General features: G+C 38.3%; 1 protein-coding gene across 1 annotated transcript in view; it reads right to left on the bottom strand.

Annotated features, from left to right (window-relative positions):
* Positions 1 to 25,676, bottom strand: part of LOC149661132 (uncharacterized) — a 174,968-nt gene that overhangs the window by 92,984 nt on the left and 56,308 nt on the right. The window contains exons 2-7 of the mRNA XM_089842513.1: positions 14,434 to 14,485; positions 10,594 to 10,691; positions 8,417 to 8,562; positions 7,362 to 7,460; positions 7,000 to 7,239; positions 197 to 305 (exon numbers count right to left, since the gene is read on the bottom strand). Of these exons, the coding sequence (XP_089698639.1) occupies positions 197 to 305; positions 7,000 to 7,239; positions 7,362 to 7,460; positions 8,417 to 8,562; positions 10,594 to 10,691; positions 14,434 to 14,485 (744 nt within the window). The remainder of the gene's footprint in view (positions 1 to 196; positions 306 to 6,999; positions 7,240 to 7,361; positions 7,461 to 8,416; positions 8,563 to 10,593; positions 10,692 to 14,433; positions 14,486 to 25,676) is intronic.

The raw sequence follows: 25,676 nt of genomic DNA on the forward strand, positions 1-25,676 counted from the left end.
CCAACAAACCGAGTGCCAGAAATAACGAAAACGAACACAACTGCCTAGAGGTGTGGCTTATAATGGCTCCTCCTCTTTCCGCCAAAATGGCGGCAAACTTCACACAGTGAAAGGCAAGGTGAGATTTTCAGCCCTTTGCCCACACTCTATACTCCTCTACTGTATATCCTCTATGTTTCCACGAGTCTGTACATACCTTTCAAAAGTTGCTTCATCTCTTTCGCAGCGTTGCATTTCGTAAACGACTGGACAATATCCAAGGCCGTTTGGTCGTACGAGTTCGTTCGATTAACATCAATTCCACTCTGTTAAATAAAAACAAAGCCAATTAGTCATATTAAGAGAGAAAATACAATAAAGAGCAACACACAAAATAGACTTAATCTCCAACGGAAAATAAAAAACCAATTAATCCTCCTCTAACAGAAAAACACGCAATATAAAGGAATCTTTATTATTTTTTTTTAGAACTCTGTAGCCCCATGGGGCATGCGCGCCCCAAAGAACGGAAGCAATTTTGTTTCTTCCTCTCTATGTTATAAAATTTTCTTGTGATATACTGTATATTATGTCAGAAGTAAGATAAGGGACTAGAAGTATCGAGGTAACCAAATTCTTCACTTGGCGAAAATGAATATTCTTGATAACACACGAACGGTTGGCCCTCTGGTAGCGGTTTCTGAATTTTCCCTCCAAAACGTGAGACGCTCCGGGTGGCGGTAGACGGCCAAACTAGATTCAAGCACCCGTGTCCGTGTTCCGCGGCTTTAGCTTGAGTTGAGGGGAACGGGGGTGGAAATGTTTTTTGAACTCGACCAATTTTTAAGCTTTTTGCGCATAGCAAAAGCTTTATACGGAGACCCCTGGAAGCAGGCTGGCTGGCTAGGCGGAATTTGATTCTCCACCGCTTTAGCGACATCTATACTAAATTCGATCATATACATTTTCGACGAGAATATGCGGACTCTCGGAGGTAGCGGGAATCGAACTGACGTTCCCGGTGTGGGATGCGGATACTTAACGTCTGCGCCACTACGGATTGTTGTTAAGCTATTGATATTTTTCCTATACTTTTCCACGCCTTTGCTTATTGGTAGCGGGAATCGAACTGACGTTGCCGGTGTGAATATCCCTAATTTCGGGTTTTGGTTAAAGACAATATCACACTGCAAAAAGCGTTAATATGCCTTGGGGCATATCTTGTTTTCTCTATCTAGTGTAGGCGCTATGGAAGCGGCATAAAATCCTCAAATTTGTTCACTAGCGACTGGATCTATTACCAATGCTAGAGCACTTTACTTCTAGTCCCTTATCTTACTTCTGATTATACTATAAGGGATTTTGTACAAAACCGTCGAAACGTACGAACCCAAAGCCCAAGAAAAAAATCTAAGAAGGAAAAATACCTATATTTTCTCTTAAGTTTCCTAAAAAATATTAAACGTCCCAACTCCCCAGGGCGGTTTATGCCCCAATATGTGGGAGAAAATCGTCAAGCCTATAGGGAGCTGTATCGCAAGATGAAAAAGAAGAAGAAAAAGTGAACACGGAATTCTAATAACAAACGGTCCATCCCAAGGGTTAACCAAGTCCACCACTATTCTTTTTCCAACAAAATGTCATATCGAAGTTGACTTGAACTAAAGGATCGGACACTTGCTATATAAATACTCTGGCAAAGTGTATTACGAATGTGTCTCAGCGGCAATAGTGTATGCGAGTTTTAATAATAATAATAAAAAACAATTACGCCATTTAATTAATAAGCAAACAATAGCCTAATTCAAGCGTAAATCCGTTATAATTGCGCAAAGAAAACCTGATACACGATTTTTACGGCTGAAAATATGTTTTGATGGGCTTGGTGACCTCTGTGACCTCAAGGCAGGGAGCCCAGCCAAAAATTTTAATTCCTTGTAGGAAAAATAGGAATTATTTTCCGAAATTATAGGATTTTATAGGAGAAAAAATGTGTTTTTATAGGAAAATATAGGACTAAAAAATGCTCATATACAAAACTATTTTGGCTTAAACTATGTAGAGAAATCTCAGAAAAATAACAAATTAGATTTTACTTTGAAAAGATTATCTTAATAAAAATATAAAAAATCCTAAGCAAACTAAGCAATATTGGTATCAAATGTGATCTCGATAAATGAGAAAACTTTTATTTGATGCTAAACTATACGAAAACTTCGACTAAAGTCAAAAATATAGGAATAGAGCTAACTCAGAAGCCTTATTGTGACGTCACCCATGCTATTTGCCCATAGAACCAAAGCGGTACCATACATGGCCGCCCACTGCCAAAGCTAAACCAGTGACGTTTTACCTACGCACTGACGTCACAACTGAGATAGCTCTATTATAGGACCGCTGGGATCATTGTCAAGGTCAAAAAGTAGCGGCTTTAGTGTCACCCCGGGGTCGAATGTTTGTCATCGACACCTCAATTGTTAAAATCGGAGGTAACTTTGAAGAGGATTTTCAGTGCAAACGTAAGCACGACCGTATAATTAATACATGGATGTCGGTAATTTATATGGGGGAACCTTTTATATTATTCAAGGGATTTCGGGCAAAGTATCCGACATTAATTCTAACTCGAAGTTAGATTCCATAATATAAGCACAAGGTAATAATATATTTGGAAAGGGGAGGGATACTTCTTTTCACCATCATTTTTGAAAGTTGTGACGCAGATTCCCTATTGAGATTCGATCCTCAAGAAGCCGAGAAGAGAGAACATCTAATAGCTCAGCCACGACCAAGAAGTGACATCTAGTTTATTAGGGAGAAGGTATAAGATGCCTAAGTATTCGCGCGGCATAGTCCCAGTCCCCCTTTCAAAATACAAGGGGGGATGTAAAAAGGAGGTCGGGCTATTTCGCCTCTCCTCAGTCGGAAAATACCACTTAATTTTCGTCATTCGCGTTGCGCTGACGTGCACGAGTTTTCAAGAACCAATGAGATGCTGCTGGTTGTAATTTAGAGGCGGGGATTAACTCCGGACCTACTATACGTTTGGACTGGAGATAAAGAGCTAGAAATGTGGCGAATTTAAACCTTCTCCCTAATAAACTAGATATCACTTCTAGCCACGACCAAGAGACAACTTTAGAAGCTGTACTCTCGAGGATGTATAGATATAGTGTGGACTAAAAGAGCTAGAAAAATTTCCTCTCCCGTTTCTTAACTTTAACCGCGCTAAGTCAGGGTTGCCAGTAATTTGCGAGAACATCTCCCCTGCATGTATGGAACTGAATCGAACAGAACTGCGACCTTTTCACTCTGTTGTAGATAGCGGTTGAATTGAACTCACAAGCGAGTGGTACTAATAATAATAATAATCTAAGCTTTGTCTATGAATTGGTTTCCACACTAAGCCTGTGGCTTGTTTACAGGTGGGTCCCTTTACATTGCATAGAGGGGTGGTGGCTAGCCCCTATGCCACAGCTAACCTACAGCAAGTTTTGATGGAAAGGAGAAACCGGGTTAGATCGCGGAGGAAAACTCCTTTTAACAAGTGGGGAGAGAACAACTTGCAAACTCTAAGCAGAAGGATTTGTTCCCAGATTTTTCACCCGGTGCCACAGTCCGGGATCGAACCCGGGATCCTCTTGCTGCGAGGCAAAAGCGCTAACCGCTACGCCACCCCACTTTATCTATTATTACCAGAAGTAAGATGAGACTAGAAGTACTGAGCTAACCAAATTCTTCACTTGGCGAGAGTGAATATTCTTGATAACACACCAACTTGATAACATACCAACCTCTGGTAGCGGTTTCTGAATTTTCCCTCCAAAATGTGAGACACTCGCGGTGGTAGACAGCCGAACTAGATTCAAGGAGCCGCGTCCGTGTTCCGCGACTTTAGGTTGAGGGGAAGGGGAAGGAAATGTTTTTGGAACTCGACCAATTTTTTTCTCTCTAGTGTAGGCACGATGGAAGCGGCATAAAATCCTCAAATTTGTTCACTAGCGACTGGATCTATTACCAATGCTAGAACTCCTTACTTCTAGTCTCATCTTACTTCTGTTATTACCTTGTGATATTAAAAAGAAGCCACCACCACCGAAGAATATAGAATCCCCGGGGAGAAGATAATCTCGAAATCCGCGCCTTTTTAATCCCCGAAAGGGATGTAGACACGAACAAAAAAATAAATAAATAAAAAATTCGCTCAAAAGAAAATACACACGCAGTACACATCATTGCACTATTGCCTTGCATACTTGGCTGGAGGTTATCGATCAATACCTTATTATTATTAATAGGATGAACCTCGAAAGCCCCCTTTCTCTGTTTTGGTTGGTTAGTATCGTAATATTGGTAATATCAGAAGTAAGATGAGACTAGAAGTAAAGAGCTCTAGCATTGGCAATAGATCCTGGCACTAGTGAACAAATTTGAGGATTTTATGCCGCTTCCATCGCGCCTACACTACTGAGAAAAAAATTGATCGAGTTCCAAAAACATTTCTTACCCCCGTTCCCCTCAACCTAAAGCCGCGGAACACGGACGCGGGTGCTTGAATCTAGTTCGGCCGTCTACCGCCACCCGAGAGCGTCTCACGTTTTGGAGGCAAAATTCAGAAACCGCTACCAGAGGGCCAACCGTTGGTGTCTTATCAAGAATATTCACTTTCGCCAAGTGAATTCAGAATTTGGTTAGCTCAGTACTTCTAGTCCCTTATCCTACTTCTGATATTGGTAATATCAGGTGGTTGACCCTTTTGTTGGCGCTGCAGCGTTGGTGGCCCCTCAAAAACATTCCTAGCTATAGGGGTAAGGCGAGGTTAAACATATGCATGCAACAACCTCCGTCCAAACGCCTCGGTAATAATAACAGTAATAAGCATCACGTTCTGTTAACCCCCTCCCCCCTCCTTCCTAACTCTCTATTTTCCCGCTAAACCATGCACCCTCGCCGCTCATTTTCCCGCCTTTTCTCATCAACGAGGTTAATCTGGCGATGTGACCAGCAGTGAGGAGTAGTAGTCCAGCAGCATCCCGCGCCGATAACTTTGGCGCTGTTATCCAATTCAATCCCTTCTCTTCTCTCCTCACCTCTCCGTTGCCATGACGACGCCAAATCGGATCTTTTTTTTTATTTTCGCGGACAGGCCCTTTTATCTATTCCCGACTGATCGCGAGAATTATTAAAGGGAGGGTGAAGTGCAAAATAAAGTGAATTTTTGATTGATTCTTCTACTAATTATAAGACATATCGCTACGTTGAAACCTCCAGGAAATACCTCAGAGTGATTAAAATAAATCAAAATAAATTCAGGTATCATCAATTAATTAATTAAAATTTGCACCTCATACTAATCGTAAGTATTGGAGACGCGAAATTTAGCGGAAGATGTGATAAAACGAACATGATATAAGATAGATCAGCAATGAAACTTTTAATAGAGGTATCTCAGAAGCCTTAGTGTGACGTCACCAATGCTATTTGCTCATAGAACCAAAGCAGTACCAAACATGGCCGCCCACTACCAAAGCTAAACCCGTGACGTTTTACCTAGGCAAGGTTATTAATATCAGGGATTCGTGTAATTTTAGAAGCAGGAATGGAGAACAGAGTATATTGGGCGCGCGTCAAAGTCCCGGGACGGAGGGGGGTGTGAAAGAAGAGGCGGGAGGGTCATAGAGACAGAGGTAAAAAGGAATTATGTAGTTTTCGCCATCCCCTTCAGCAACGTCATCAAAACGGAGTTTAAGTCAGCCAATAAGATAATTTAAAATTTTCGTTACGTGTTGGAGGGAGGGGCTCTATACTGGGCTATGAGTCGGAATAACTGAAGTAAATACTAACCGTTCTCTATTCCTGCTTCTAAAATTACATTTATCCCTGGTAATATAAAATCTAATTTGATTTCCCCGTTCACCCTCCCTTTCAGGGGCCTCTTTTTGATCTACTGCCGTGTACGTGGTATTTAGACGCCCGCAGGAATGTCATTTATAGATCAGCAAGTGTTTTTTAATATAAAAATCGCTGATACAGCGAATCCCCTCTTTTTTTTTTGTGCTGGCTCTAGGGACGGGACTGTTTTTACGCTGGCCAACGGAAATTGCTTTTTATAGTTACGCTGCTATATATTCAAAACGATTTTTGATTGGACGCCCGAAGGAATATTTTATGTCCCACGTGTTTATCGACGTTTAATAGGTAAATTATACCATATATGACATACATACCCAACATATTATAAATTTGAATACGAGACAACTGATCGTTAAATTTTAACACCTAAATTTGCATAATTAACAACTCTGGTGATAGTAGTAGTGGGAAGTTGTTTCAAAATATCGATCGAAAATGTGCTAAAATTTTAAGAGGAGTTGGCAATGAGGCCGAATTATTACGCAAAGTTATTTCTTGTAGCGAGCCATAAAGGTATTTACAGGGTTCATACAACTTTTGGAAAACAAATTTCCCTGAGATTTCCAGGTTTTTCCCCATATACTTCCCTGAATTTTCCAGGTTTTTCGCCTATATGGAGTATCTTACGGAGCAAATGTTAACGAAGGAGGAGGGGTAAATAGGACTATTACATAATGAAAGGGCATCCCCGTATCTCTAATATAACCAGAGTTATGAGCCTCCAAAGTATAGTGTAATGTTAATCCTGTGGAGAGGATGTTTATGAACATTTTGCTCAATTACTCGGCCCCTGTTTGACGCAAATTTCCCTGAATTTTATTAAAAATTCTAAATTTCCCTGAGTTTTCCCTGAGGTTTTTTGTCAATTATTTATTTCCCTGATTTTTCCAGGTTTGTATGAACCCTGATTTAATATTCTATGTAAACTCATCATGAACAAAACTACTGGCGCCCTCTACATTATTTTTCTCTAACTATAATCGAACGCTTTCAGCAATCGATACTCTGACAACCACACCGCGAATTTTCAAACTTCAACAACGGTTTTTTGAAAATTAGGCTTAACAAACAATGACTCGTAATAACAAACATTAAGACAATTCTTACCTCAATAAGAAGTTTGACGACTTCTAATTTGCCGTGAAGCGCCGCCTCGTGAAGAGCGGTTCCTCGTAAAGTCGATCGATCAATATCGACTCCGGCCGATAAAAGTAAAGAGACGATATCGACGTGTCCATTTCTGGCCGCCAGATGTAGACAGGTGCTGCGTTCGTTATCGGCCAAATCTTGAGCGTTTTGTTCCAACAAGGGACGACACCTCGCGCATTGTAATAACAAATCAGCAACCTAATAAGGCAATGTAGTCACGTTAATTCGATTAAATATTCGGAAAGCGAAAAAAAAATGTGGCGGATGAATACTAATCAGACCGACAGAATTAATGAACGTCATAAGAGGAAGAAAATTACTTTGTTTCGGCCAAATTCGCAAGCCAGGTCCAGCGGAGTTTTTTTATCGTCGTTTCTACGCACCGTTGGGTTGGCATGGTAACGGAGAAGCTCTTTGGTCTACGGAAATAGTAAGGAGAGAGAACGAATCAAGCTCACTAGCTCGTAAAATACCAGATCGTAACCCGTAAAAAGCGATATTTAGGCCTACTACGAATTTTACCAAGAATTTATCCAAGCCTTCCATGAATACCAAATTATAATAACAATAAAATTCATTCACTAGGGCCTAATATGACTAGAGAAAATCCCCCCCCTCTGTGAATCAAGTTAATCAAGTACTGATTCGAACTGAACCGCTTTGGCAAGTCTATCTCTCTATGCCTCTTGACTCGCAAATAGTCTGGTACCACCCTTGGCACCATAGACCGTTTCGACCTAGAAAAGGGGGTAGGCAACCCTCAGTATCGGGGCATATAAGGGGTTGATACATTTCCATCCGTCTCTGCACACTCTCATGATACAAAGAGGCTACAGAGCAGGCGCAAAAAGCAAGATCGAAGGCAGAGAGTTTTACCCCTCGTGACTTTACTACTTAGTAGTTACATCGAAATGGTCTATTGGTTGGGAATGACAAAAACTCCCTTTCGGCGAAAAAACTGAAAACTACACTTATAGAGAGCTTTCAGATGGGAAAGTAGTATACGTCACACCCTCCCGGGCCAAGTCTTACCGCTGTAGTGGTAGCCATATTGAGTACATGGTCTCAGCTTCATTCCTGCTTTAAACCCACCAATATGGCAGCCTAAATTATGTCACGAGACTACTCAGCTCCTCCTCCAACTGAAAGCTCTCTATATTAATTATTCTTAACTTCAAGGATGATCCTTAATCTTAAAAACACAACTAACAACTCACAATCTGATCCTAAACCCCCCGCATTTCAATATTCAATGGAAAATTAAAAAAATTCTTGGTTCTTGAGGGAGAACATACAGGAAACGGAAATAGCGGGGTGAATTTGGGGCCTAAAGTAACTTAAGTACTTGAAAAGAAAAAAATATAATAACACTGACCACTTGCTCGTGTCCATGTTGACAAGCCAAATGTAGGGGAGTTTCGCCTTTGGCGGAAGCTTCGTTGACCGACGAGTTGTACTGAAGGAGTAGAGAAACGGGCTCGACCTTACCCTGCCAAGCGGCGTAATGTAGAGGTCTCATACCTGTCAAGATATACCATAGAAAAGAGTAAGAAATGGGGAAGGGAGGGGGTGTTAAGTATACGAGAACCAAAAAGAAAAAAAAATAATTGACCGGATGAAGAGGTTTGTTAGGTAACCCGATATTCCATTAGAGAGAAAGGGAGGGTGAAATAAATAAAAAACTTATGGAACCTTCATAATTTTACCAAGAAGTGATATCTAGTTTATTAGGGAGAAGGTTTAAATTCGCCGTCACATTTATAATCTAGCTTTATCTCCAGTCCAAACGTAGCCTGTCCGGACTCCGGAGTTAATCCTCTCCCCCTCTAAATTACAACCAGCAATCATCTCGTTGCTTCTTGAAAACTGTGCATGTCAGCGCGACGCGTATGACGCAAATTTACAATCATATTTTCCCAGTGGCGCTAGGCCTTTTTTGGGGGCCTATAGCCCCCCCCCCAAATTCCAAACTTAGCCCCCCCCCCCCAAAATAATCCGTAAACCCTACCAAAAATTCCTATTAGCCACCTAAAATTCTGTAGCAATATAAAAAAATTTCAATATCGAACAGTAAAATAAGAAAAGAACAGATGGAGACAAGTAAAATGTTTTATGTTCTTTCGAAGGGAGTCCCAATAGTGTGGACTAAAAGCTAACCGAAACTAAAAATAAACCTAAGACGAGTGAAAATCCTTCATAATCGGTTCCGTAGTTTTTATCAATAAAAGGTTGTATATCTTTAAAATACGAATAATTTCACGTTGACACAAATTTACGGATAGTTATAAAGGTCTACACATTTTTAAATGAACCCATTATGCAATAGACCCAACCGACAAATCATTTAAATTTTTATAACGGCTCAGATCTCGTTCTCAGGTTTTGAGGCGAGAAAGGGATAACCTGATTGGCTTGATTTTGACATGCGCAGAACCTGTTTTACCCCAAGAGTCAGACTCTAATCCAATCAGATAAATAGGAGATTTATTTTCGTTGCTCAACTACAGTCAACTTTGTTAGTCACGTGATCCTATCCCTCAGATGGAGACTAGGCCAAGCCAACTTGTTTATTTGTTGGTTGGGTCTATTTTTTATATTAAGTTCTTATAATAACTTTCAAATAGTTTGCCCAGATTTAGCCCCCCCCCCCCAAATTCAAACCCTAGCGACGCTACTGTATTTTCCGACTGAGGAGAGTGTAGCGAAATAGCCCGGTGGCCTCGTTTTACGTCCCCACCCCCTTGTATTTTGAAAGGGGGACTGGGACTATGGCGCGCGAATCCTTAGGCATCTTAACCTTCTCCCTAATAAACTAGATATCACTTCTTGGTTTTACTATATTTATAATATTTATGCAAAGAATGTAGTGGGTACTAAGAAAGATTTTGATAAATAGGTTACCATCTTGTAAAATGGCGACCAGAATGTAATAAAACCCTTTATTACAGAACAACGTATGTACGTTTCAACAAACCGACATTTAGAATAGTAATTCACTATATCCATAAGTTTATGAGATATGTTCCGTAAGTATGACACGTCACACTATGTTGACTTCGTAATGCAATGCTAGAGACTTACTGAGAGCTATTTCTAGAACGACAAGCGAAAATTGCCTACACGCAGCTTAACAGTCCATCTTCCTATTTAGTCTGTGCTTAGTCTTAGACAGCTTTACTAGAATCTATGACGTTTCACCTACATGACAAGCTCCAGTTTGTAACCAGTGACAAACTTACGCAACATTTCTTATGAACTTATGCTACATCCTATAAAGAAGTTTATGGCTTTTGGTTTGAATATGCCGCCATATTATAAAATGGTGCACCAGGAAAGGACCCAAACAGTAGCGACTGGGTAGCATCTGTACATTTTAAATAGTTACTAGGGAATCTTCGGTACGTGTAAGACATTTCAAACACACGTATAACAATTATCAGAATGCTAGTATTTGGGCACGAGAGGCGTTAACCCTAAATTAGGCCTAAAAATATGTCGCAGCTCTGTCTAGACTGAGTGAACCGATAGCAAAATCAACTTGTAAAAGCAAACCTTTATGATCTTTGATATCAACTAGGGCTCCACTGTCCAACAACATTTCCATGATGGGCACGTGACACATCAGGGCGGCTTGATGAAGGCCGGACATCCTACGTAATAAGAAAAGTAAAAATCAACCGTAATTAGGCTTAGCGTGGGAAGAAAAGGGGCGTCATCGAATTTAATTACGCCTCGTAATTCGGTATTAATTAAATCACCCGACTATTTACTTAAAGTGGGAAAACTTCCTAAACGTAAACCTACCCACTAACAAAAACCGTAAAATAAGAACCCATCTAATCTAATTACCGTTGATAATTAAATTAAAAACTTTGCTAGAGCGTATATAGAACTTTTATTTCCCTACGCAATTCAATGGCAATTAAACTCAATTTAATCGCGAAATAAAACTAAAACCCCCACAGCACTCAAAATATAAAACAAAAGGCTTGAAAACCCATGAATTACTAAACATTTTTAACTGAATATTTCATTTAAACACTTACGGGCAATGGACATTTTATATTAATGAATGAAGTTCCGAATATATTTTGGATTTACATTAATAAAAATAATTTAAGAGACTATATTATGGTCCGTTAACCCAGGATATATTAATATGTAATAATGCTAAAGAAATATCAAATAAAATAAAAATTTATATCCCAAAGGCCATGGGATAAACAGCGGTGAAAATTCAAACAAGCGAATAAAAAACAGTGCTGTAATATACGATTTTTTGATTCCTCGTAGGAAAAGGGAGCATGAAGGAGATTTGGAGTTTAGTCAAGCTGCAGCGCAACCCGCTGCCTAAATCCCTAAACCCCCTCCCCCATCTACCTCCTCTCCCTCTTTTTTTTTTTTGATATTTAAACAGATTGTTTTTTACTCTTCTTCGAATCCCCTTTAAATCCACGGAGGCTAGGGAGGCCCCTAATCCCCATACTGGTGCTGGGGGCCCTTACGGCTTTTTTTCCCTTCTTCTTCTTCTTGCTTTCACTTTTTAACCCTCGTAATGCGAAATTTCCAGGGTTTATTGAATTGATGGTGCACGGGTGGTTTTAAATTTACGTTTAAAAGGATTTGTAAGTTTACTGAGGTTTATTTTAGAACACGCAGCAGAAAGCCTTTATAAACAGTGTAAGGCATTTGAAATACCCGTCTAAATCGGGAAATTTAGGGTGGATCACTTATTAACACATTTTGACACCATGTTTAACAGAAATGGCGCTAGTTTCCTTAAGATACAAGTCGGTGCAGTGTCGTAACGCGCGTTTTGCACCGCAGAATTATGATCTTTTTAAGCTATTCCAGCTGGTTTTTTGGAAACCTAGCGCTAGATTCAACCAAGAAGTGATATCTTGTTAATTAGGGAGAAGGTATAAATTCGCCACATTTGTAGCTTTATCTCCAGCCCTTACGTATAGTAGGTCTGGAGTTAATGATCTTTTTAAGCTATTCCAGCTGGTTTTTTGGAAACCTAGCGCTAGATTCAACCAAGAAGTGATATCTTGTTAATTAGGGAGAAGGTATAAATTCGCCACATTTGTAGCTTTATCTCCAGCCCTTACGTATAGTAGGTCTGGAGTTAATCCCCGCCACCTCTAAATTACAACCAGCATCTCATTGGTTCTTGAAAACCCACGTCAGCGCGACGCGAATGACGAAAACTAGGTATTTTCCCGACTGAGAAGAGACGAAATAGCCCAGCCTCCTTTTACGTAACCCCCCCTCCTTGTATTTTGATAGAGGGACTGTGACTATGGCCCGCGAATGCTTAGGCATCTTATACCTCCTCCCTAATAAACTAGATAACGCTTCTTGATTCAACATAACATAACCCGAAGCCATCATGGTGGAGGAAAATCACTACTGAATCAAAATTCGCTTGAACTGGAAGAAAATTTCTAACCAATTCGAAATTATTCCAGATAAAGCTACTGTGCCCTTAACGCTAATGATAATAAGATATCCACTTTCATATGGTAATCACTCTACAATGGACAACGCTAGCTTCTACATATAGGGGGGGCTCTGTTCAGCCTTGCCCATCTTGTTTCGTCTACTTTATAGATATCCCTCACCCTAGAACAGAGCGCGTTTCACTCAGAACCTCCAACAAGATGTAAGGCAAGACTCCCCCACTATACTTCACGGTTTCAAATCTCTCAGGACGCAAACCTAACCTGACGTTACGTAAGTTTGAAGATGAAATAAACTGGGACTCCTTATACGCGTCTTTACCCCCACGCCTGCGCTAGGAACTCGAACGAGCTCTAGACGTTCGTTGGGGCGAAACAAGAAATAGGAGGATCTCGAGGCGAACACACGTTGGATTTAAAAGGAAAAAGAAAGGGAAGATGAAGCTGCCCGAGAGATGAACGTGAAGCTAATTCCATTCTACAATGAATATAGAACAGGTATAGATTACCTTGTTTTTTATTTGAAAGATTGGGTAAAATAATGAATACATAGTTTACAGGTATAGAGAATTCCTACCATTAACACAAGGAGACCAGACGACTTAGAGCGTAAAATAGCAGACGATCTTACGCTCTAAGTCGCCTGGTCTCCTAGTGTTAATGGTAGGAATCCTCCATTCCTGTAAACTATGTATATTTAAAATTTGATTCAAATGTCCATCCGAAGATACAAGAAATTATGTTTTCTTATATTCGTCAATGCGTTAGACCTCTCTGTGAACCAGAACCATAGTCTAACCACACAACATTACGTCATTATTTGCTTAACAGAAAAGCCTAACGCGTAGGCACCCACAAGAAAAATTCCCATATTTTCTTCAATACATTTTCAATTTCAAAATAAATAATAATAATAATCTAGCCTGATCATTACCCTTAAATGTTTCCTTTCGGCAAGAGAAAATAGAACAGAGTATAATACTTCTGCCTCAGCGTGCCGCGTCTCGTTTGAGGGGTTAGATTTCTACCACTCTAGCGTTGCTACCCCCCCCCTCGCCCAGGATAGCCTCCTCACAGCTTTAAGAGAGAGAAAATAGTTCCCTCAGATGCCGAGAATGAGGAGCGACTCTCACTCCCAGAATCCCTTGAGCAGAGCTAGGCCTACTTTTCAAAAACACAATATCTAACCTCTAGCCTCCTGATTGGCTATTTGAAGTTTTAGGGAGAGGGGGGGGGGGGTAAGTAACAGGCCGACCCTCAAACGAGGTACAAACAGGTCCAGAAATAAGCACAGGACACTGGACATTGTCCAATAGAATTTTAAAATGTCCCATAACTTGGTTAAAAACTAAAGGGGTCACTGGACAGTTTGACCAATAAATTTTCCGAAGTTTTGATAGCTTGACTATGGAGATGCGACTCAATTTTTGCACACTCCTGTGGACAATGTCCTATAAATTTTCCAGTCAGATAGGGGGTCACTGGACACATGTCCTATAAGAAATAATTCTTATTTCCGGCCCTGGGTACAAAGCAGGGATAAAGTTAAATTTTGATCCAAGTGTCATATTCTCTTCCATTTTCTCTCACTTTTAGTAACCCTTCAATATTCTTGAACGGATTGAATTAACTCTCGGGATCATTGAAGGTTACTGAATTATAGATGAAAAAGAACATAGCACAGAAAAGCACGGGTTTTTTCTCTTCTTCCTCTTTTCGGAATCAATGTTAAGAGGGAGACACACGAAAATCACTTTCCTCTCAAGTATAATTTCTAAAATTAGCCGCCCTCGCCCCAGATTTTCTTCTTCTTTTTTCGCTTTTCTCGACCCCCTTTAACAAGCCATTTACCGCATGTCGGACCCGAAAAAACAATGGAATTAACTTCCCTTTATGTTAGAAAAAAGTAAAGTAAAGGGAACTCTCTTACCCATCGCTGTCTTGAACATTGACGCACAATTTCTTGCTGCTTCCCAAGATTTCTGCAAATGACACAAAAAGAAAAAACGGATTTAGTTTGGTGAACTTTCTTTCTGAATTTCGAAACGAATTAATTAACTTTTTACGGTTTTTTTGTGTTAGGCCTAATCTCGTAACGTTTCTGTAGGCCTATTTGAAGTTAAGCCTAAATTTTCAAATCTTAAAAAAAAAAAAAAATTAAAAACCCTAAAAAAATAAAAAAAAGATTTTAGATTAATGAAGTTTCTGAATTTGGAAACGAATTAATTCAGTTTTTACAGTTTCTGCGTTAGGCCTAATCTAGTAACGTTTTAGTAGGTCTATTTTAACTTAGGCCTAATTTTTCAAATCTTAAAAACAAAAAAAAAAAAAAAAAACGAGAAAAACAAGATTTTAGCAAGAAGTGATGTCTAGTTTACTAGGGAGAAGGTATAAATTCGCCACATTTCCAGCTTTATCTCCAGTCCAAACGTATAGTAGGTCCGAAGTTAATCCCCGCCTCTAAATTACAACCAGCATCTCATTGGTTCATGAAAACTCACGTCAGCGCGACGCGAATGACAATTGTATTTTAAAAGGGGGACTGGGACTATGGCTCGCGAATACTTAATCCTCTTAGACCTTCTCCCTAATAAACTAGATATCACTTCTTGATTTTAGTTTGAATTATAAAACGTAGTAACTAATTTTTTATGGCTTCTGTGTTAGGCCTAATCTTTGTAACGTTTCCTTGGGCCTATTAGAAAAATGGCCTAATTTTTCAAGTCTAGTAAATAGTACAGTACATTAAGCTCATTCCAAAATTTCACTGCGACAAGTGAGGTGGAAGTAAATAATTCCCTTAAATTCATGGTTGCAAAAAAAAAACTACTTCATTCCCATGGTCCTCTTTTAAAATTAAAAACGATATGGCTTGAAATGAATATTTAATAAATTAATTTTGAGTTCCTCTTCCAGAGCTCGTAAGTAAACCCCTCCCCCCTTTCTTGACAAAATACAATTTCAGTTAATTGAAATTAATGACTAAGAACTAACCAGAAAAAAAACATTTAAACCGAGTAAACGAACCTTAAATTATTTTATAAACTTAAAGTGTTAGTGACATAATTTCCGTCATCCATGAAAATTAAAATGCGAAAAAAATCCTTGAAAAATCTAGTTTATTATGATACGTTTACTTTTTTATTTGGTTTCGTAGCAATTTATAAAATTGCAATCAAAGTATTGTGTTTGGAAAAGGCCTAGTTAAAATTTTGTTTCCTTTGATGACGTAGTAAGGAGAAATTTCCTCTCTAGATGTCGCTCACGTGACGTCTGTTAGTGTCTCCGCGTCGCTTTAAGCCTATTTTATTCAGATTCGAGCGGGATTAGTAGACTCGGGAGCTCTCGCTTGGCTTTTCCGCGAGATGCCGTGAGTGACGTATCAAGGAGAAAAACCCGCCAAAAATCTTCTCCGCAAATTTGCTTTTGCCCACCCAAATTTCAAGTTTTCAAAGTGCTTTTTCTGTGTTTTCTCTCATATTTAAATATTGATCAAGCTGCATATTTTTGGAATCAGAAGAGTTTAAACTCTGAAAAAAGTAAGGTTTTCTTTAGATTTGAGATAATTTTTAAACCATGTCGCTATTCCTTTAATTAGTAAAAATTACACCCTTGAATGAATGAATTATTCATTTATTTATTTATTTAAAAAAATCCTTGGACATTTCCAAGAGCTTTCTTAAACCCGACGTTATTAACAGAGCTCCTTTATCCCGAAAAAAATAAAAAAGTAAATAAATAAAATAAAAACCATGAACAAAAGACAAAAAAAAATCGCCCAGAAAAATACAAAAATGCAGCTTCTAAAGACAAAGTTCTCTCTCGCCCCCTAAACTCTTCGCGCAAACCCAAGTACTAATTAAAAACCAATTAAAACCCGATGGAAGTAAGATAGCAGAGCCTGGAAGTCAAGGAATAAATAAATTTTGCCATGAATGTTGAATTGTATTCACAGAAACCTTGATTCAAAATTTAAAAATATGGGCTTGTTTATCTGCAAAGGCTCGTTTTAAAGCAAAAGGTGAGCTAACATCTCTTCTTAGTTACAAAATAATTAGGAATTAATTAGTCTTAATGTTATGTTACTTGAACTTTTACTTTAAATCAACTTTTTTCCGAAAGCTGAAACTCGAATGGTTTTCAAACAAGCTTCAAATGTATAAAAATTGACTCAATTACTTTTACTTTGAGCGGAAAAAGCTTAAAGAAAATGAGAAGCTGATATCATGAAATTCGTTTAGATAACGAACAGCCACACGAAAAGCTGAATTTGAAGCCGTTTTTTTTTTGCTTCAGCTTTTGGCTATACTACTTTTGAAGCAAAAGCTTAATTTTTCATCAAGAAAATCTTGATTGAAAATGCGCCTTAACAATATCATAAGTTTTCTGCTTACCACGTCTTTGAGCAGTTGCCCGCCAATTTCGTAGGGTACGCGCACCGCGGTGCAACGTAAACAAACGTGACGGTTTTGCGAAGGATACAATCTCCTTGAATCACTGTAACAATTAGCCTTATTCCTGATCAGCGCCATCTACCCATAGCGGTGACTTTGAGAACTACTGTAAGCGGCAAGCCAATCAGATGTCGCTAAAATCTGGTGACGTCATTTTTGGTAAGACTCGAGAGTGCCAGTCAGTGACGTCACCAGAATTTAGCGACATCTGATTGGCTTGCCGCTTACAGTAGTTCTCAAAGTCACCGCAATGGGTAGATGGCGCTGATCAGGAATAAGGCTAATTGCCAAACGCGCAAATCTTCATTTTTCCTATTTTTAATTACTTTACTAAACTTTACTTTTAAATAGATGCAAAGAAATTAGCATTAGTCCCAAGGCTTAGCGAATTGAGAACAAGCGGCCATTTTACTTGTTTCCATTGTACCGTCTTTCTCCAAGACCTTGTCGACTGCTACCTTTTTTTTTCTTATCTTTATTATTTTGGGACACTTTAACAAGAAAACTTAAACATGGGATCCGCCATCAAGATTATGTTCATTATATAGAAGGTTCATGGGAAGATGAACTGCAAAACCGAGTGTATAGTCAATTCTGGCTAGTGTTTTCGAACTAACTCTCAGTAAAGCTCTAGCATTACAAAGTGTCTTACTTATGAAACATATCTAATAAACTTATTACAATATTCATGACAGTATTTAATTAATTTATTATTCAACGTGTAGACTAGGCCGGTATATTTCGTTTCCATTCTGGATGCATGGGGGGCAAGAAGAGATATCTAGTTTATTAGAAAGAAGGTATAAATTCGCGCCACATTTCTAGTTTTTTATCTCCAGTCCAAACGTATAGTAGGTCCGGAGTTAATCCCCGCCTCTAAATTACAACCAGCATCTCATTGGTTCTTGAAAACTGACGTCAACGCGACGTAAATGACGAAAATTACGTATTTTCTGACTGACTGAGGAGAGGCGAAATAGCCCGGCCTCCTTTTACGCCCCCCCCCCTTGTATTTTGAAAGGGGGGACTGGGACTATGGCGCGCGAATACTTAGGCATCTTAAAACTTCTACCTAGTAAACTAGATATCACTTCTTGATGGGGGATAAGGAAACCCTTCTCGCGAAACAACACGAAACCACGGATGGAAAAATACTAGGGAAGATCTCTAAGTTTTGTTAGCGAGCGCGTGTAAAAATTCCCTAGAGCCAACAAATTTGCGCTGAAAAATCTTAGGTTACCATAACAACGCGTCCAGCTCTGTCAGTAACTGACTCCCACGCGCTTGGCCCATAGTCCTCAAAATTTTAAGAGGATTTCTACGCCAGAGTGCGAGGCTGCCTATCCAGCATCTTGCATCCCCTAAAGGATGAAGATGGGGAGGGAAAGACCCGGGCGCCGAGGAAAACTCCTTCAACTAGCGATATATTTATTTTAGAAGATTCAATTTCCTTATGGCAGTATAAAAACATTGTAACTCCATTTTGGGGGATCAAATTATAACGCCTGAAGTCTTTTACAAAACGGAGCAGCTGAGGATGTGTAACCATTGATATGTATAACAGGCACCTCTATACATACGAAAAATAGGAATTTTTCCGGAATTATAGGAAAATATAGGAGAAAAAATGTGTTTTTATAGGAAAATATAGGAGAAAAAATGTGTTTTTATAAGAAAATATAGGAGAAAAAAATGTGTTTTTATAAGAAAATATAGGAGAAAAAATGTGTTTTTATAGGAAAATATAGGAGGAAAAAATGTGTTTTTATAGGAAAATATAGGAGAAAAAAGTGTTTTTATAGGAAAATATAGGAGAAAAAATGTGCTTTTATAGGAAAATATAGGAGAAAAAATGTGTTTTTATAGGAAAATATAGGAGAAAAAAATGTGTTTTTATAGGAAAATATAGGAGAAAAAAATGTGTTTTTATAGGAAAATATAGGAGAAAAAAATGTGTTTTTATAGGAAAATATAGGAGAAAAAATGTGTTTTTATAGGAAAATATAGGAGAAAAAATGTGTTTTTATAGGAAAATATAGGAGAAAAAATGTGTTTTTATAGGAAAATATAGGAGAAAAAAATGTGTTTTTATAGGAAATTATAGGAGAAAAAATGTGTTTTTATAGGAAAATATAGGAGAAAAAATGTGCTTTTATAGGAAAATATAGGAGAAAAAATGTGTTTTTATAGGAAATTATAGGAGAAAAAATGTGCTTTTATAGGAAATTATAGGAGAAAAAATGTGCTTTTATAGGAAAATATAGGAGAAAAAATGTGCTTTTATAGGAAAATATAGGAGAAAAAATGTGCTTTTATAGGAAAATATAGGAGAAAAAATGTGCTTTTATAGGAAAATATAGGAGAAAAAATGTGTTTTTATAGGAAAATATAGGAGAAAAAATGTGTTTTTATAGGAAAATATAGGAGAAAAAATGTGCTTTTATAGGAAAATATAGGAGAAAAAATGTGTTTTTATAGGAAAATATAGGAGAAAAAAATGTGTTTTTATAGGAAAATATAGGAGAAAAAAATGTGTTTTTATAGGAAAATATAGGAGAAAAAAATGTGTTTTTATAGGAAAATATAGGAGGAAAAAATGTGTTTTTATAGGAAAATATAGGACTAAAAATGCTCATATATAATACTATTTTGGTTTAAAATATGTAGAAAAATCTCAACAAAAAAAAAAATAACAAATTGGATTTTACTTTAAAAATTCAGAGGAACTTAATTATGTGATCTCCATAAAAGAGCTTAATTTTGATAAATTTGATGCTTAACTGTACAAAACTATGTCAAAAGGACCTTTCTTGAAAGTATAGGTTAGATTCAAAAATATAGGATTTTAGAGTGATTATAGGACTACTGGGTTCCCTGATATAAACACTACGTATTATGGATTCCCAACTAAACCAAAGGCATCGTTTTCAAAATAAACTGTAGCTCTCAGGAGAATCCTGAGTGGTAATTACTCACAAGGTTGGTGGGGTTGGAAGTCATACTTTTTTTCTCCCCTGAACGGGAGCCTAAGAGGAGGTGAGAGATGGGAATCCATAAATACGTAGTATTTATACATATCCATGGTGTAACATACGCTCATAAGCGATAACGTGCATACCCTGGGTTAAAAATAAACATAATTTTCCGCGCTTTTATTGCAACATGCAGCAATTTCCAAATTCCAATCGAACTTGAAACCGTTAGCAGAGTTGGTAAGTTATCATCCCAAATATTACTACCAAGTGTATTGTCGATAAAAACTATACCGAAATTTCAAACATTTTCAGAACACTTTAAAAACTCAATAAAAATACAACGAAATAACAATTGAAACTGATTCTTACAAACAGAAAAAAAAATAACTTTTGAAATTATAAAATTCCCAAGATACGATATTTTAAATTCAAAAGGAGCTAAGCTAGGTTACTCTATAGGATTGCAGCCAGGCTAGGCTGTTATCTCTTCAAAGTCTCCGCCCCCCCCCCAATGGCACGCGCACCCCCTTCTAAGGAAAAGGAACAAGTTGGTAAACCAAAATAAACCTCTCCAAGTAGAAACGCAATTAAGAGGTTTTTCTTAAATAATTAAATAAATATAACTGATACTAATTATTTTAATCGGCAGTAATTTAGCTTAATTATAGTTAAATCGTTTTAAGAAACTTTATTCCTAAAATAATTTTAAACATAGATATTGTTGACGTTTGAATTCAAGAGTCTGCCTCTTTAACAATTTTTGGAAATTTAGGGATAAGGCGATTGATTCACAATGAATGGTAAGAAAACCCGCAATAACGAGAACCTTGGGTGAAAGAAATGCCATTGGGAGGCTAGACGCTTCTCATAACCCTTGCCCATTACCGCGTAAATCTTAACCCTAACGATGATAATGGATTAGAACATAAGCATATCATACCACCCGTAAGCGTGAATCGGCGGGAAATTAGCCACAGGCATTGTCTAGGTAAAACTCGGGAGACAAGTCTTCCTGGTGGCACAAAAGGGAAACTTTATTCAAATCGCGCAAGGGATGCTACCGGAAGCTTGGGAATAAATACAAGGATTAATATATATCTTATTCTTACCTATTATAAGCTCTACCTCTATTAATACTTGTAATCATAACAAACATTGTCGTCTGCTAGTGGGGCTAAAACGTGGATTTTGAAGTTCGCGTAATAAAGGCATGCGGCAACCTACACGTTTATCTTTTGTACTGATCCTATTCATAAGAAACCAGTTGTACTGTGTACACTCATAACTAAGAGTTTTTCCCATTTTCTTTAAAAATTCGAGATAATTTGCTGTTCCTAATCTTAAACAAACAACGTAAGTCTTAAAAGCCCGTACTAATTACAGCTGCCATTTATTGCAGAAGCAGACGACTGCTTAGATTTCCGGGTTATAAGGTGGTAGGGGGAATCGGGAAGTAGAGAATTGCTTCGTTTTCCCTCTAGGTGGCGTAGAACCTCAAATTTCTCTCTGGCGCCCTTGTACAATGGTGATTACCCGTGGTCTTATTGTGAACTCACGCTTACGGGTGGTTTGATATGCTTATGATTAGAAGCATATAATTGCTTTCTGCGAACACGTTTGCTCCGATATGAAACTGCGAACGCTTTAACAGACACACATACAGATACGTCCAGTTTAATACCTCTCCATGACGTCATCGTCACTCGGAGAGGTAATAAAAATAGCTCCCGGAGCTGGCAAAAATGCAAATTATTGCCCAGTTTTAAATCAAGGGAAAACGCTTATTGATTCCTAGCGGAGGTACCCGTTGGGAGATAAGAGAAACCCAAGGAGGAGAAGGAAGAGAACCCAAGGAGGAAATAGGAGATACCAAGAGGAGTCCTCTTTCGCGGTGTGAGAAGATGATGAACAGTACATCGCTTGGAGAAGACCCGATGGCCGGGAATATATACAGAGTAGCCGCGCATCCATGGGATGGGGTACAGTATAGGGTGTGCCCGACCGCCTTGATTATCTCTTCAATGCGAAAGAAAATGAGATTTTAAAAGATGTTTCAAAAATATGGGGAAGTAGCAGCTTGCAGGTGGGCCTCATTCGTTCATAGCCTCGCGTTCTTCGACAGCGCAAACTTCTTTGTTATACACCGACAAGGGATCGGATATTACTACACCTAGGTGTATAACATTTAAATTAAATTTGTGATATTTAACTATGTAGAGTGGTACCAAGAAGTGATATCTAGTTTATTAGGGTATAAGATGCCTGCCTAAGTAAAAGGAGGCCTCTCGTCAGTCGGAAAACACGGAATTTTCGTCATTCGCGTCGCGCTGACGTGCACAGTTTTCAATAACCAATGAGATGCTGGTTGTAATTTAGAGGCGGCGGGGATTAACTCCGGACCTACTATACGTTTGGACTGGAGATAAAGCTAGAAATGTGCATGTGAATTTATACCTTCTCCCTAGCAAATTAGATATCGCTTCTTGATGGTATTGAGAGGGGAGGAGATACGGGGACGTGACGTCAATATTGGTAGTCTCAATTGTACCGCCAAAACCGAGGTAAGAAATAGGAGGGTGTGACGTCACGAGAGAGATCGTACTAGCAGACTATGCATATATTGGTTACTTATTTCAATTAAAGGATAATTTTAAGGTTCAAAATATATTGATTTATAGATAATTAAAAAAAAAACCTTTATCAAAATATTTTCGATATTTTCTTAATTTAAAAATATTTGTGGGGAAAATGACAAGTATCCTACCCCTCATCTTAAAAGATGATTTTCTTTTTATTCCCGGATTTCTATTATATTTTTTTATTATTATTATAACGGTTAAGTGCGTGCATCTTTTACTCCTGGCTTTAATGTAAATTAATAGCCTGAGGTCATCTATAGGTTTTAATTTATTTTATAATCAGGATGTACTTAATAAGTTTAAAAATAATTAAAAGAATGGGTCCTTTTTAATAACTTTTCTTCTTCTTCATGACTCCAGCAGAATAAACCCCCTCAAGTTAACAATACCTCAACGTGGCTTTTAACTTAACAAAATAAAAAAATAAAGAAATTCAATTTGAAATTATCTACACTCGAATAAAATGGCGTATAAAAGGTACCATAAATAATTTCGAACAATCGTGTACCGAGCGTCGTCTGCTATTGGAAGCAGGTAACCAATTTCACCAGAAGTGAGACGAGACTAGAAGTACTGAGCTAATCAAATTCTCCACTCGGCGAAAGTGAATATTCTTGATAACACACCAACGGGTGGCCCTCTGGTACCGGTTTCTGAATTTTCCCTCCAAAACGTAAGACGCTCGCGGTGGTAGACGGCCGAACTAGATTCAAGCACCCGCGTACGTGTTCCGCCGCTTTAGGTTGAGGGGAAGGGGGTAGGAAATGTTTTTGGAACTCGACCAATTTTTTTCTCTGTAGTGTGGTCGCGATCGAAGTGGCTTAAAATCCTGGAATTTGTTCACTAATGCCAGGATCTACTACCAATGCTAGAGCCCTTCACTTCTAGTATCATCTCACTTCTGATTTCACACATATTATGGTGGCAAGAACTTTGGTGGATTGTTAACTTTGAAGCCCTTTCTATAGTCTTTGGATTCACATAAGAGAAGTTTCATATTAAATTTATATCAAGCAGACGTACTGAAAATGGTCTATTAGGTTTAATTAAGTGATCCACTAAGCCTAAATATTTTTCATTTCACCAACACTTTAAAAGATATCCCCCTCCCCAGTAAAAAACATATTCAATTACAATACCAAGACATTTGAAGACAATCAGTCAGTAATAACTTTAAAGGGCAAGTATAATTTAAATCGTAAAATTTAACACGCACTATTAACACGTCTACTTAGTACAATAATAATTTTCCGCATTTTTTTTTTAATTTACCTTACAAAACGCTAAATAGGCCTATACCGAAAAGATATTTTGTCCCCTCGAAACAAAATATTCAAAATTCCGCGCTACCGGAAGTTGATGTCAGTTCCCCGTGACGTAGAAGGTGAAAACTATACAAGAAACAAGGCTTAGACTTAAGCCTAATCTTGTACGCAATGTTATTGCTAAGCCTAGTTTGAAACTTTAAATTGAAGCGACAGCTCGTAATTCCCGCGAATTTCAAACATCACAATAGATTTTTGAGTAAAACCAGAAGTATATAATACTTCTCTTCGAGAGAAGTGTACCACAAAGCGGGGTAAGTGTAACGTCATTCTTCCCAACATCGGAACATTTGGAGCAAGGTTACTAAACCGAATCACATACGCGATAAATAGTTCCCTCATCATTACTCTATTAGCTATTAACTATTTGACAAGACGCACTTGTGGATTTTTGTCCCACCCCAAGACGAGGTTTGTGGGTTGATTGCTGGGGATTTAGTACCAAACAATTGTAGAATTCACCTTGCGGTGCGATGCCCATATGAAGTTTGATGAACGGGAAAGCAAACAAAAAGGGTGAGCCTGGGAAGAATGACGTTACATAACTTAAGTATGAACAGGATACAGAGTGGCATCCTTCTTCTATCATTCCCTTCTGGTAAAACTTGTTTTTAATTTTTATAAACTTGTATCTTCGTGAAATGTGAACCGATTTTAACCAAACTTGCCTTATTTTTTAGAGAACAATACAACCTACCTTATCAAATTATATTTAATGAAATGCATTTAAAATTAAACTTGACCTTTAAATCCATGACCAAAGTAAATAGGGTCAATCTATCATAATGTAATTTGTCCCACTCTCGCTTCAAACGATTGAATTATTGCTAGCTACCCACGAGTAAAAAAGAAAAAGAAGTTTATTTATTCTATTACCCACCATTACGAACCCCTCTTCAACGATATAAAACGGGGGATCATACAAAATGTAGGGTGGGGGTGAAGGGGAGTGTCCGAAGTGGGGTTAAATATCCTTCTAAGTCGATGGATGACATTAATTCATTCGCCGCGTAGAGAGAGTGGGGACAAAACGATGCGACAGTCAACCTGAGTTGGCCACAAAAGTTAACGGTCTGAATATGAATTTTTGAGCAACGAGTTAAACCGTTATGAAAAAGTTATTCATATCGTCTATGAATATTGAACGTGAAATGCACCGCGACAAGTCTAATGAATGTAACCAGGGGTGCGTTCAGTAACGCTCAACGGATACCAAACGCGTTGAGCTCCGTTGATCAACGTGATGTCATGTGACGTATTAGGCTACTGAACGGTTTTTGCAAACTTTGCGTTGCATCATCTGCTTACAGTTCATGGAAATGCAAACGCAAGGACCTGCTAGCCGAAATAAGAGCAAACTCTGACCCGTAACTTAGCCAAGGCTTAAACTTTCAAACCCAATAACTTTTAAAGCTTCATAGATATAATAGAAAAAATTTCATAAAATAATTAACAGACACTATTCATTCGCATTCAGTCGATGTTACACCGATTTTATAAATAGTTCCGAAATTATCCATCAAATTAACTTCTCGAAATCGTTCAGGGAGATAAGTTTCCTCCATTGCTGCTACGTCACAAATGCGTTGCTCAACGAAGTAATCGGCTCTTACAGCCGATGACTTCGATGCCTCTTCGCTTACAATCGTGACGTCAAACCGGAAGTTCCGAAAATCGTTCAGTGGCGAATGCGCATTCAACGGAGCCTCCGTTGAGCGTTACTGAACGCGCCCCAGGGATAGATTTAATTTTAGAAGTAGGAATGGAGAACAGAGTAATG

Source organism: Phalangium opilio, unplaced genomic scaffold (assembly GCF_054372755.1).
Source record: "Phalangium opilio isolate 3A_F unplaced genomic scaffold, DU_Popi_V2 ptg000070l_1, whole genome shotgun sequence".
Taxonomy (NCBI): Eukaryota; Metazoa; Arthropoda; class Arachnida; order Opiliones; family Phalangiidae; genus Phalangium; species Phalangium opilio.